General features: G+C 30.6%; 1 protein-coding gene across 1 annotated transcript in view; it reads left to right on the forward strand.

Moving 5' to 3' along the window:
- kon (chondroitin sulfate proteoglycan 4-like protein) overlaps positions 1–7,487 on the forward strand; it is a 123,504-nt gene extending 116,017 nt beyond the window's left edge. Inside the window, exon 13 of the mRNA XM_075296868.1 lies at positions 3,142–7,487. Coding sequence (XP_075152983.1) covers positions 3,142–4,849 — 1,708 coding nt within the window. The 3' untranslated portion in view covers positions 4,850–7,487. The remainder of the gene's footprint in view (positions 1–3,141) is intronic.
- The last annotated feature ends 7,139 nt before the right edge of the window (positions 7,488–14,626 follow it).

Genomic DNA, 14,626 nt, shown 5'->3' on the forward strand with positions numbered 1-14,626 from the left:
CGGTGTGTTTTCTTGATCGCACAGGGTTTCGATTTACGCATCGTTTCCAGCTTCTACTTCCTTAGTGAGTCTTTTCTTTCGGTTTGCATATATTCGCATACGCTCATCTATTTGTAGATTTATGTTATTGGGTTCATACCCAATAATTCCCCGAACAGCCGCGGCCGAATACATTCTGTCAGCAGAAGTTACTCTCGGTACTGCTGTTCTCGGGAGCAATATTAGTGTATTTTACCTCTTTTAAGATAGCCAAATACCTCGTCATCTAATTAGTGACGCGCATGAATCGATTAACGAGATTCCTACTGTTCCTATCTACTATCTACCGAAACCACAGCCAATGGAACGGGCTTGGAATACTTAGTGGAGAAAGAGGACTCTGTTGAGCTTGACTTGAATGTGTCCAAAACGTTGATACAGTATACTATTGCTTGCTTCCGTCAAAACATTTCTTTTCGAGGTTTTCCTATGTTTGCGATCGGGCTGCTTAAGTTTGACATGATCTTGGTAACTTTCTCCGTAGTATTTACTATTTGATTAGTGTCCACCTCCTTTCTATTGCCCCAACTTGCGAGATTCAAGATATTTCCAACCAATATCTGAGTTCAAACCACACTTCTTCACTTATTCCCTACTTATGTTAATCGACTAAATTTTTTAATTCGAAATTCGTTTCTTAGATTTATGATTCACGCTTGTCGACGAGTCACGGTGCCTCCTTTCTAGACTGTAGAATTCGACCAACTGCAGAATTAATAATGTCTTGGAAATTCCTCCCACCTCTTTTGGGTGTGGTAGCTTTCTGAATAAAGTATTTTTATAGACTCTGAAGCCAATGGTTTACATTATGAAAAGGTGGTCCGATTCTAAAGAAATTACAGTTTACCATGTGTATTATTAAATAGCAAAATAAATGTCTCTCAAACTCTAATAATTCTGTTGGAAGCACGATTATTGTTGGCAGGGCACCTGACTCCTTTTTATAGCCGAGTTCGAACGGCGTTTCACTTTGCACCACGGTCTCTCCTAGTTCCGGTTGAAACACCAGCAGCATATTTGTGTTAGTTCTTAACGCACACCTCCAAAGGTGCACCACGAGTTTATAGTTCCTAGTCTTGCCAGCGCATTTGGTTTGTGGATCCCTAGTTCTGTCGCCATGTACCATTATTGACTTGCTGAACTAACGTGATGGATTCAGACTGACATGAATCCGCGGCCTGTTACTTTATCTTTATCCTTAGTGTTGTCATAACTTTTGCAAGTCATATCATCGGATTTGCAGTTCCCTTGTAACTGTATCCAGATACCTACATTAGGTGACTATTGAATTTCAAAATGGTTTTGTGCTGCCACGAACCGCAGCCCACGAACTTCGCTATCAGCGGGTCTTATTCACCAGTACCCATTAATTCCATTTCTCCTTGCTCAGCTATATATTTTCGATAATCGACTTTCTGGTTCCACAACAGGATATATCATAGGGGTTGCAGTACCCTTGTCACTGTCAGCTACTGTCATGATGGATTCGGGCTGATACCGACCCCAATCCAGGTTTTCTAACAGCAGGTCATATTCCCAACTACCAACAGTTGCATTTCTCCTTCATCACCTATGTTGGTTCGCTGGCATACCAGCGACTGCACAACAGATCATAGCAAGAACCTATGTTAGGTGACTATTGCATTTCAGACCTCTATCATGGATTCGGTCGGACATAAACTTCGCAAAACGATGGTCCTATTTACTAGTCCCATATCTGTAAGTGGTTTCACTGCAATGTGGAACGCCGTTCGGACTCGGCCATAAAAAGGAGGTCCCTTGTCATTGAGCTTAACATGGAATCGGGCAGCACTCAGTGATAAGAGAGAAGTTCACCAATGTGGTATCACAATGGACTGAATAGTCTAAGTGATCCTGATACATCGGGCTTCTCCAGCACAATGGTTTTGCTTGTCGATAAGGTCATAGCATGAGTTTCTAGTTCCATTGCAGGACCGATCATCGGATTTGCAGTTCCCTTGTCACTGTGGCCAATTTCTTATATTGGGTGACAACTGAGTCTAAAAGTTGTCATTAATGATTCGGACTGACACGAACCGCAGTCCACAAGCTTAGATAACGATAGATTCGGACTGATACAGACCGCGGTCGAAGTTCTCTAGCAGGGGGTCCTATTCCCCAGCAACCATCAGTTCCATTTCTCCTTCTTCAGCTATATTTGTTCGCAGACATACCAGAGACTGCAATACAGATCATAGCCAAGAGCCTATGTTGGGTGACTAATGAATTTCAGAGCCTCTATCTTGGATCCGGACAGACGCAAACTTCGCAAATAAGTGGGTCCTATTCATTAGCCTTCACCAGTTCCATTTCTCCTTCTCCAGCTCAATGGTTACGCTGGTCAATATGAACTGGTCTATTGAGTTTCAGAGTTATTATAAAGAATTTGGACTGATATGAACCGCAGTCCGCAATCTTCGATAACGATGGATTCGGACTGATGCGGACCGCAGTCGAAGTTCTCTATCAGGGTGTCCTATTACCTAGCAGTACAATTTCTCCTTCGTCAGCTATATTTGTTCGCTCCCATACTAGCGATTGCAAGATAGATCATAGTCAATAACCTATGTAGGGTAACTGTTGAAATTCGGCGCCTCTACGATTGACGGGCACAAATCGCAGCCAACAAACTTTCTCCAGCTGTATGGTTTCTCTGGCCGATAAAGTTATGGCAAGAGTTTCTAGATCCATTTCAGGACAGATCATAGGATATCAGTTCCCTTGCCACTGTGGCCAATTTCCTATTTTAAGTGACAATTAAGTTTCAGAGATGTCATAAAAGATTCGGACTGCCAAGCAACGGATCCCAGAAAAATGGTTCTACTATCCAGTACTATATCTAAGCGACATAAGCTTACACTCAATGACATCTATAGATGCTTATAGCCCCATCATGAGAAGAATCATGATTATTTCTCATAGCTTAGGTTTCCTCCTTTTAATACAGCTTTATATATTCTTGAATTTGTCTGATATCCATGATAACATCCTGGCTATGCTATTTACTACATTAACTCCAACCGTATTTTCAAGTCTGTTTACAGGTTTTTAATATTATTTAATCCTATGCTCTCATTTCAGACACATTTTCCTGTGCAATCTTACAATACCGGTGTCGATTAATCCCATCAACGATCAACCCTTCAAATTGATTACACATCAACCTCAAATGACTGTGGTGGAAGGTGAGAATCGAACAATAACTCGTAACATACTTTTAACCGAAGATAAAGACACTCCACCCGAGGAAATTATCTATGACATAATGAGTGGCCCAACATTGGGCGTACTGAAGAAAATCTCTAAAGATGGTGTAGCCGAAGAGTTATTGGCCTATTCAAATCAATTTACCCAAGCTGATATCAATAATGATCGCATTATCTATGTGCACTTTGGAACACCACAATCGACAACATTTTGTTTTACTGTCTCTGATGGGAAATTCAATCCAGCCTATGAAGTATTTACAATAAAAATTGCTCCCATCTCCATGGTACCTTCGGCCTCACAATATCCAGTCGAAGTTCAACAGGGTGCCACCACTGCGGTAATGAAAGTGGAAAATATTGGCATAAAGACCAATGTTCAGCCTCAGAGGATGTCTTACAATATAACCAATTCGCCATTATTTGGGATCATTGTGTTGAAACATCAACCTACATTAAGATTTAATCATCATCTGCTGGAAATGGGACAAATCAATTATATGCAAACTGATTTGAATCGTTCGAATGATACCTTCCAAGTAAGTGCCTATGTTCCGGGAACAAATTATGCGGCAACGGTAGATGTTTTAGTGCAAGTGGAACCGGTTATCAAGATTACCGATATTCCCATGAAAGGTATACCGGCTGGGGAAAAGATAAGACTAATGTCGCTATTGGTCCCAGATAATCCATTGTCGCTGAAATTGAATAAATTCAATCCGAAATTTTTGATAACCCGTCTTCCGAGTACAGGACAAATAAGAAAAATTATACGAAGTACTGGATTATCGAGTGATGCACAGAATGAAAGGCCTACCACTTCGTTTTCCTTCAAGGAACTGCGTAGTGGAGTAGTTTATTTTATACCCCATGAATCGGCAGAGAATACCCCAGAGGATATGGATAGTTTCGATTATCAATTGCACATAAAGACCGTGCAACCGGCCCAGGCCACAGTGAATATTATATACCGAACAGCTGTGGATGATTCGACCACCATTACTAGGGCCTCACCGGGGTTCTCCTTGAATTATGTGGCCATAGGTTGTGCTCTCATCATCTTGGTCATGTTGATTTTGATCATCATGTTGATTTTCAAATTCCGTTATTTGAAACGCCACAAGGCCAATATATCGAAAGATCAACCTCCTGCCTTACCCTGCCCTCCCGACTTAACATCCGTTAGTCCTCAACATCATCTCAGCCATCATCATTATGCAAATTCCGAAGCAGATTCTATGCCTGTAACGGGAAATTCGACCCCTCTACCAGGATTCAGTAATATACCCCATTGTAAAATCATTCCGGTGGAATCATATAAACATGATTTCCCCGACTACGATCCCGATGAAGATGAGACAGATGATCAATGTGATCCACAACAAATGATGTTGCCACAACGTTATAATCCCTATCAATTGGAAAATGATACATGGAGTTCTTCATGTGATATGGCCAATGATTTTGGTGGTTATTCAAGTGTCCCGCAAAATAGTGGTGGTGCTGGACAACCTGTATCGGCCACACCACCTTCAGCGCCTCCCAGTAATCCTTTACTAAGGCGTAATCAGTATTGGGTTTAAGCCATTTCTTTTTTCTGGGTAAGGGTGGGTAGTTATTTAGGTTTGAATTTAAGTGTATGAAACTTAAGTGCTTTAAAAGTGCCTTTATATTTAAAAGAAATTATATCGATTATAGACAAAACTAAGAACAATTTAATTTATTACAATCTTGCCATAAATCTTAAGGATATATGAAAAATTTCGTCTTTGAAACGAGCAATGTAACAAAAAGCCAAATTGAATAAATGAATTTCGGTGTTAATACATATGTATACTTAAATAAGGGATATTATGCTTAAAATTGAATGCTAAGTTTGGATTTCTTAGTGAAACGTAGTATTTAAAAATTTAAATGAAAGCCAAGATTTGAGGGAAATTGATCTACGAAATAAATTAATAATGCACCGTGCAGACTATAAGTTTATCCGGACGACAGTGCTCGTGTCGAACATATCCCATATATTGGCCATATTATAAGTTAAGTCCGAAGGCATAATCGATACTGCTGCATTTTTATGGGATCGATAACACATTTACCGATTATTTAGTCATCACCGACAATTCGTATCTATTGGACACACTGTAAGATTCTCTACAAACACAGACATTGCGTCCGGAAACACTTATAGTCTGGGGGACGCATAAGCTGCAGTATTTGTAAAAAAATTATTTTTAGAAAAGAAATGGGAAACTCAACCAATTTTTCGCAAAGGAATTTGAACATAGTATCAATTTTAAGACTTAAGAAAAATGTGTATAATTTAGATATAGTTTATATCACATATATTTTAAGTTATGAATCGTTTACACTTTATGATGTGTTGTACAATTGTCATACAAATTCTTAGGCGAGGGATAGGAAAATGAAGTCATCTCTGGTTTTTAGCCGGCAATTAATCAAAACTATTTAAATATTCAAAACAGAAAAAAATTTGAAGCTTCGTTGCACAATCATGCAATATTAAATTTCTACAATAATTTCGCAAAAATCTTTTTCAGAAGATATGTAAATTTTATTGTAAGATTTATTGTACAACTAATCTCATAACCATTCTGATAACCGCTATTTGATTTTATGCGCGGTCAAGACAATAATTTTATCCGGACAGAATGGCTGTGTTTGTAAAGAATCTTACAGTGTGGCCAATCGCTATGAATTGTGGGCGATAACTAAATAATCGATAAATATGTTATCGACCACATTAACAAGCGGCAGTATCGATTATGCCGTTGAACATACCATATAGTATGGTCAATATCTGGGATATTTTTGACAAGAACCCTGTCGTCCGGATAAACTTATAGTCTGGACGGCACATTATAATGGATACATAATGCATAAATCCGCCGCCGAATATACAAAATTACTAAGAGAAGCATTCATACTCTCAGAAATATCACCAGCATTACTGAGAGGGGATAGGTTAGCTTAGGTTAAAGTGGCAGCCAGATTAAGATTCAGGCTCACTTAGACTATTCAGTCCATTGTGATACCACATTAACTAAAAGTAACTATTACATATGGGCACTTCCAGTTTACTGAGAGGGGATAATCCGCAGCTGAAATTTTTTAGTGTTCGGTCGAAACTAGGGTTGCACCCACGACCTTATGTATACAAGGCGGGCATAGTAACCATTGCAATATTGTGGCTGCCCGAACGATAGTTTCTGACATTCATACTTTCAGAAATGTCACCTTCATAAATCCGCCGCTGAATTTGTTTAGTGTTCGGCCGAAACTGGGGTTGCACCCAAGACCTTATGTATGCAAGGTGGGCAAGCTAACCATTTCTCCATGGTGGTTCCATGAACTATAGTTGCTGGCCGACAAATTACTACTAAACGTATGGACTTTTCAGATCGGAGAATGAAGTCGGCGATTCGCGTCGCCGATTTAAGCTGTCGCCGACGATTTTTGGCAAGTCGACACCGACGGTTCTTCTCGACTGAAATGTAGCCGCTCTAATCAATCAATCAATCACTTTTCTGCTAAAAAAATTAGCTTTCATTAAAACTAATTCAGTACTACGATTCCATAATAATAATTTAGAAAAAATCAGGCACAAGGGATATCAATAAAATTTGACTTTAAGATTAGTTGCGCGGCATCAACTCGTCAAAAATCGTCGGCATCAATTAAGTTGGTGGTGCAACTCGGCATTAATTAAGTTGGTGGTGCAACTTGACAGCTTAATTCTCTGCCCACATCCTACATTGACGATTTAAAAATTATATTAATTTATTAAAATCTTTATTATAGTTACAAATAAATTTATAGAACAAAAATCTCAAGCACCTAAGCTCAAATTTAATTTGGTTTTATTGAAAACTGTACAACCATCTAGAGAACGATTCAAGTGAACGAACAAGTGCCGCATTTTTTCTACCATACTCATTTTCATAACTCCATTTCTTGAAGTTGCCATCATCGTTTTATACTGACTATAATTTAAGATTGCCATTCGTTTGTTAATGAAATAATATTTGTGGACATATTTTTTTCCAATTTACGGAAATTATTTTCAACACACATATCTTTACTTATTCTAGTACTTATAAGATTTATTTTATATATTCTCATAGTTGTAGTTGTGAATTTCTTAACTGACTCGAATAATTTATTAATAAATGACAATAACAACAATTTCGACAAGAAAAATATTTTGGGTTTATTTTATTATGAAATACATTTATTTGGAAATGGAAATTTTATAAATATAAGCCTAAGGAAGAGAGTAAGTATACTTCCTTTGAAGTGAACAAAAGTATAACTACCCGGGAAAACGGTGAAAATTGTCACTGGCGGACCTATCACAGGACTGATACCTCAACTCCTATTTGTCGCTATTTATTGATTCTCATACTCGTTGAAGATTAAAATCTTATTGGACACATGAGAGTAATGACTTCGATTACTGGGTATTACCATAGGCCAAGAAATGTATAGACGTCTAAGTCCAAACGCAGTAGTTTGTCTGCACACCCTAGATGACTGTTCTTTTCTGAAAAGAAATGATATTTCTTTTCTTCTTTTGATAAAACACCAAATTATGTAAAAGAATATGAAATTCAGCGTTAATGGAAATTGGATGATATGTACTGCAATTGTCGTTCTTCAAAAGAAATTGAATCGCTTGGCCAGTGTTGCCAGTATTGGGGATTTTTTTAGTTGATTGTAACGAAATTTTTGAGTTGGGACATAGGGATTTAATTATGAAAAATTTGGGGATTTTTTGAATTCTTTCTTATTGAGATAGGTCCCCTGCTTGGCCAATACATTGTGAAATCAATTCGGGAGGGATACAGCTCTAAATGTTGTCATATTCACTGAGTATATCCTCATACCCCATAAATATACAAATTTTTATTTCTATTCAAAAATTTTATTTCTATTTATATCTAAATTTTATTTCTATAGAAAATTTTGTCAAAATTTTATTTCTATAAAATCTTTTATCAAAATTTTATTTCTATAAAAACTTTTGCCAAAGTTTTATTTCTATAAAAACTTTTGTTAAAATTGTATTTCTATACACAATTTTGTCATAATTTTATTTCTATACAAAATTTATTAAAATTTTATTTCTATACAAAATTTTGTAAAAAATTTATTTTTATAGAAAATTTTCTCGAAATTTTATTTCTATAGAAAATTTTTTCAAAATGTTATTTTTATAGAAAATTTTGTCAAAATTTTATTTCTATAGACTATTTTTGTCAAAATTTTATTTCTATAGAAAATTGTTTTACAATTTTATTTTTATAGAATATTTTGTTAAAATTTTATTTCTATAGAAAATTTTGTCATAACTTTTTTCTATAGAAAATTTTGTCATAATTTTATTACTATAGAAAATTTTGTCAAAATTTTATTTCTATAGAAAATTTTTGGCAAAATTTTGTTTCTATAGGAAATTATGTCACAATTTTCTTTCTATAAAAAATTGTGTTACAATTTTATTTTTATAGAAAATTTTGTCAAAAAAAATAAAAAATTTTGTCATAACTTTTTTCCATAGAAAATTTTGTCAAAATTTTCTTTCTATAGAAAATTTTGTCAAAATTTTATTTCTATACAAAATTTGGCAAAAGTGTATTTCTATAGAAAATTTTGTCAAAATTGTATTTCTATAGAAATTCTATAATTCTATAGAATATTTTGTGAACAAATTTTATTTCTATAGACGATTTTGTCAAAATTTTATTTCTTTAGAAAATTTTTCCAAAATTCGTACCAGCAGACCATTTTTTCAAATTACATTAAAATCATTTAAAAGTTAAAATTTATCCAAAATTTTACTTCTATGGAAAATTTTGTCAAATTTTTTATACCTATTAAAACTTTTTATTTCTATTTATTTCTAAATTTTGTCAAAATTGTATTTCTATAGAAACTTTTGTCAAAGTTTTATTTCTATAGAACATTTTTTTCAAAACTTTATTTCTATAAAAAATTTTGTCATAACTTTTTTCCATAGAAAATTTTGTCAAAATTTTCTTTCTATAGAAAATTTTGTCAAAATTTTATTTCTATAGAAAATTTGGCATAAGTGTATTTCTATAGAAAATTTTGTCAAAATTGTATTTCTATAGAAATTTTTGTCAAAATTTTATTTCTATAGAAACTTTTTGACAAAATTTTATTTCTATAGAAAATTGTGTTACAATTTTATTTTTATAGAAAATTTTGTTGAATTTTATTTCTGTAGAAAATTGTGTTACAATTTTATGTTTATAGGAAATTTTTCATAAAATTTTATTTCTATAGAAAATTTTGTCATAACTTTTTTCTATAGAAAATTTTGTCGAAATTTCATTTCTATAGAAAATTTTGTCAAAATTTTATTTCTTTAGAAAATTTTGTCAAAATTTTATTTCTATAGAATTTTTTGCAAAAATTTTATTTCTATAGAAAATTTTGTGAAAATTTTATTTCTATAGAAACTTTTGTCAAATTTTTATTTCTATAGAAAATTCTGTCATAACTTTATTTCTATAGAAAATTCTTGCATAACTTTATTTCTATAGAAAATTTTGTAAACATTTTATTTCTATAGAAAATTGTGTCAAAATTTTATTTCTATAAAAATTTTTGTCAATTTTTTTTTTAAACTTTTGCCAAAATTTTATTCCTATATAATATTTTGTCAAAATTTTATTTGTACAGAAAATTTTGACAAAATTTTATTTCTTTAAAAAATTTTGTCAAAATTTTATTTCTTTCGAAAATTTTGTCAAAATTGCATTTCTATAGAAAATTTTGTCAAAATTTTATTTCTATAGAAAATTTTGTCAAAATTTTATTTTTATCGAAAATTTTGTCAAAATTGTATTTCTATAGAAATTTTTGTCAAAATTTTATTTCTATAGAAACTTTTTGTCAAAATTTTATTTCTATAGACAATTTTTGTCAAAATTTTATTTCTATAGAAAATTGTGTTACAATTTTATTTTTATATAAAATTTTGTCAAAATTTCATTTTTTTAAAAAAATTTGTCAAAATTTTATTTCTATAGAAAATTTTGTCATAACTTTATTTCTATAGAAAATTTTGTCAAAATTTTATTTCTATAGAAACTTTTTGTCAAAATTTTATTTCTATAGAAAATTTTTGTCAAAATTTTATATCTATAGAAAATTTTTGTCAACATTTTATTTCTATAGAAAATTGTGTTACAATTTTATTTTTATAGAAAATTTTGTTAAAATGTTATTTCTATAGAAAATTTAGTCATAACTTTTTTCTATAGAAAATTGTGTCAAAATTTTATTTCTATAGAAAATTTTGTCAAAATTTTATGTCTATAGAAAATTTTTGGCAAAATTTTATTTCTATAGGAAATTATGTCAAAATTGTATTTCTAAAGAAAATTTTGTCAAAATTTTATTTCTATAGAAACTTTTTGTCAAAATTTTATTTCTATAGAAAATTTTTGTCAAAATTTTATTTCTATAGGAAATTATGTCAAAATTTTATTTTCAAAGAAAATTTTGTCAAAATTTTATTTCTATAGAAAATTTTGTCAAAATTTTATTTCTATAGAAAATTTTGTCACAATATAGAAATTTTGTCAAAATTTTGTTTCTATAAAAAATTTTGTTTCTATAGAAAATTTTGTCAAAATTTTATTTCTATACAAAATTTATTAAAATTTTATTTCTATACAAAATTTTGTTAAAATTGTATTTCTATACAAAATTGTGTCAAAATTTCATTTTTGGAGAAAATTTTCTCAAAATTTTATTTCTATAGAAACTTTACGTCAAAATTTTATTTCTACAGAAAATTGTGTTACAATTTTATTTTTATCGAAAATTTTGTTAAAATTTTATTTCTATGGAAAATTTTGTCAAAATTTTATTTCTATAGAAAATTTTGTCAAAATTTTATTTTTATAGAAAATTTTTGGCAAAATTTTATATCTATAGAAAATTTTTGGCAAAATTTTATTTCTATAGAAACTTTTTGTCTAAATTTTATTTCTATAGAATTTTTTTGTCTAAATTTTATTTCTATAGAAAATTGTTACAATTTTATTTTTATAGAAAATTTTGTTAAAATTTTATTTCTATAAAAAATTTTGTCATAACTTTTTTCTATAGAAAATTTTGTCAAAATTGTATTTCTATAGAAAATTTTGTCAAAATTTTATTTCTATAGAAACTTTTTGTCAAAATTTTATTCCTATAGAAAATTTTTGTTAAAATTTTATTTCTATAGAAAATTTTGCCAGAATTTTATTTCTACAGAAAATTTTGTCCAAATTGTATTTCTTTGGAAAATTTTGTCAATATTTTATTTCTATAGAGAATTTTGTCAACATATTATTTCTATAGAAAATTTTGTTAAAATTTTATTTTTATAAAAAATTTTGTTAAAATTTTATTTCTATAGAAAATTTTACCAAAAATTCATTTTTACAGAAAATTTATTCAAAATTTTATTTTTATAGAAAATTTTGTCAAAATTTTATTTCTATAGAAAATTTTATCAAAATTTTATTTGTACAAAAAATTTTGCCAAAATTTTATTTCTATAGAAAATTTTGTCAAAATTTTATTTCTATAGAAAATTTTGTCAAAATTTTATTTCAATAGAAATTTTTGTCAATATTTTACTTCTATAGATAGTTTTGTCAACATTTTATTTCTATAGAAAATTTAAGTTGGGCCAGGGAAAGTCCCTATACTTTGCAGTTGAGTGATGACATCTACGGTGTGCAGATAAACTACAATGCGTGGTATTACCGACTTCTCAGTACAAACCATTCACAATTATCCTTATCACAGACAAAAACCAATACAATTCACTTGCTCAATAATTTTTTTTTATAACCACCACCATCGAATGGTGATGGGGGTATAATAAATTATGTTATTACGTTTGTAACACATCGAAAATCGATTTCCGACAATAAAAAGTAAATACATTCTTGTTCAGGGAGAAATTCTAAGACGATATAACCATGTCCCTCTGTCTATCTATTGTAATCAATAATGACGCTATCGTCCTGAAATTTGTCGTAGGTTCGGTTTTTGTTTGCAGGGATGCCAAGTTCGAAGATGGACTATATCGGTCCAGGTTTCAATATAGTCCCCATATAGACCGATCTCATTATTTTACTTCTTGGGCTTGTAGAAACCGTAGTTTTTATCCAATTTGCCAGAAATTGGAAATCTAGCGGTATTTTAGGACCATAAAGAAGTGTACTGAAAATTATGAGTATCAGTCCATGTTTCCGATGAGTATCGGTCCATGTTTACCTATCTCCCGATTCGTAGTAAACTTTGGCCTGTGGGGTCCTATGAGTCTAAATCGGACGAAAGATATATATGGGAACAATATCTAAATCTGAACCGATTTCAACTAAATTTGTCACAATTGACAATAATATAAATTGTACTCTTTGTACAAAATTGTGAGCAAATCAGGGTAAAACTCTGGCTTCTGGGACCATATATGTGTATATCGGGCGAAAAATATATGTGAGAGCTATATCTAAATCTGAACCGATTTGGATGATATTTTGCATACTCATAAAATATTCCGATGTGGGGAATTTGAAGAAGATCGGTTGATAAATACGCCAATTATGACCAGATCGGTGAAAAATATATATGACCGCTATATCTAAATCTAAACCGATTTTTCCCAAAAACAATAACAATTGTCTTTGTCCCGAAATAAGATCTTATGCTAAATTTGATAACGTTCGGACTTAAACTGCGTCCTGTTCTTTGCACACAAAAATACATGAACAGACAGACAGACGGATAAATCTACACAGAATTCAATTCTAAGACGATCGGTATACTAAACGATGAGTCTCTGGCTTTTCCTTCTTGGCGTTACACACAAATGCACAATCTTATTATACCCTGAACCACAGTAGTGGTGAAGGGTAACCCAGCAAAAAAAGCGTCGCCAAAAAAGTAGTGAAAATATTCTTTTTGGATCCGGAAGTGGTGCAAAATAGACGCAGAAGCGATGCATTTAACATGGGCTTGTCATAGTACGGATGTTCACCATTTTAACAGCCATTGCACTGAATTTGCATTACTTCTTAAGGTGTGATGCGAATTCAGTGTTTTGGATGTGAATTAAGAAATTTTGTGATATTTTGACAAATAAATAATTTTTATTTTTTTTTATGAGTTTTAATGCATTCTTACACAGAAAAAAATATCACCAATATATTTCCAATTAAAAAGTTAATTGAAGTTGATTTTTTTTCAATTAATAAATTAATTGATACAATTAACTTTTTAATCATGATAGAAACATTAAGTTAATTAAGTCAATGATTGAAAATTTTAAAATTTTTAATTAAAAAATTAATTGATACAATTAACTTTTTAGTCAAATTCGGAAGACTAAGTCAGTTAAAAAAGTGATGAATATTTTTTTAAATTTTTAATTATTTTTTTTTTTCAAACAATCAATTGTTAATCCAAATAAAAATTCTAAGCCAATTCAAAATGTAATTGAAAATAGTTAACTTTTTTAATTAATAAATTAATTGAGTTTTGCAATCAACATCAATCAAAATTTTTAATTCAATCAACTAAAAAAATTAATTGAAATTTGGTAATGAAATCAATTAATTTTTTAATCAAGAATTTTTTCTATGCCCAATTAAAACTGTGATTGATACTATCATTTTCGTGATTGAAGACATTTCAATTGGATCAATTAATTTCGTGATTGAAGACATTTCAATTAAAAAATTAATTGATCCAATTAATTTTTAATTGAAATGTCTTCAATCACACACAAAAAAATTTCACGAAAAATTTTCCAATTAAAATTTTAATTGAGTTTTAAAAATTATTCAATTAAAAATTTAATTGATTCAACAAATTTTTTAATTGAAACAAAAATCAATCACAAAAATAATAGTATCAATTAATTGTTTAATTGGATCAATTGACTTTTTAATTGACCTTCAATTAATTTTTTAATTGATATTTCTGTGATTGAAGACATTTCAATTAAAAATTAATTGGATCAATTAATTTCGTGATTGAATCAGAAAAAATTTTTTGTGTGCACAGAAATGATAGTATCAATTAAAAAATTAATTGGAAGTCAATTAAAGAGTTAATTGATCCAATTAAAAATTAATTGATATTATTATTTTTGTGATTGATTTTTGTTTCAATTAAACAATTTGTTGAATCAATTAAATTTTTAATTGAATATTTTTTAAAACTCAATTAAAGTTTTAATTGGAAAAATGTTCGTGAAATTTTTTTGTGTGTACGCTTGTGTGGTACGTTTGGCATCAAATATTTTC

This window comes from Haematobia irritans, chromosome 2, assembly GCF_050003625.1.
Source record: "Haematobia irritans isolate KBUSLIRL chromosome 2, ASM5000362v1, whole genome shotgun sequence".
NCBI classification, from domain to species: domain Eukaryota; kingdom Metazoa; phylum Arthropoda; class Insecta; order Diptera; family Muscidae; genus Haematobia; species Haematobia irritans.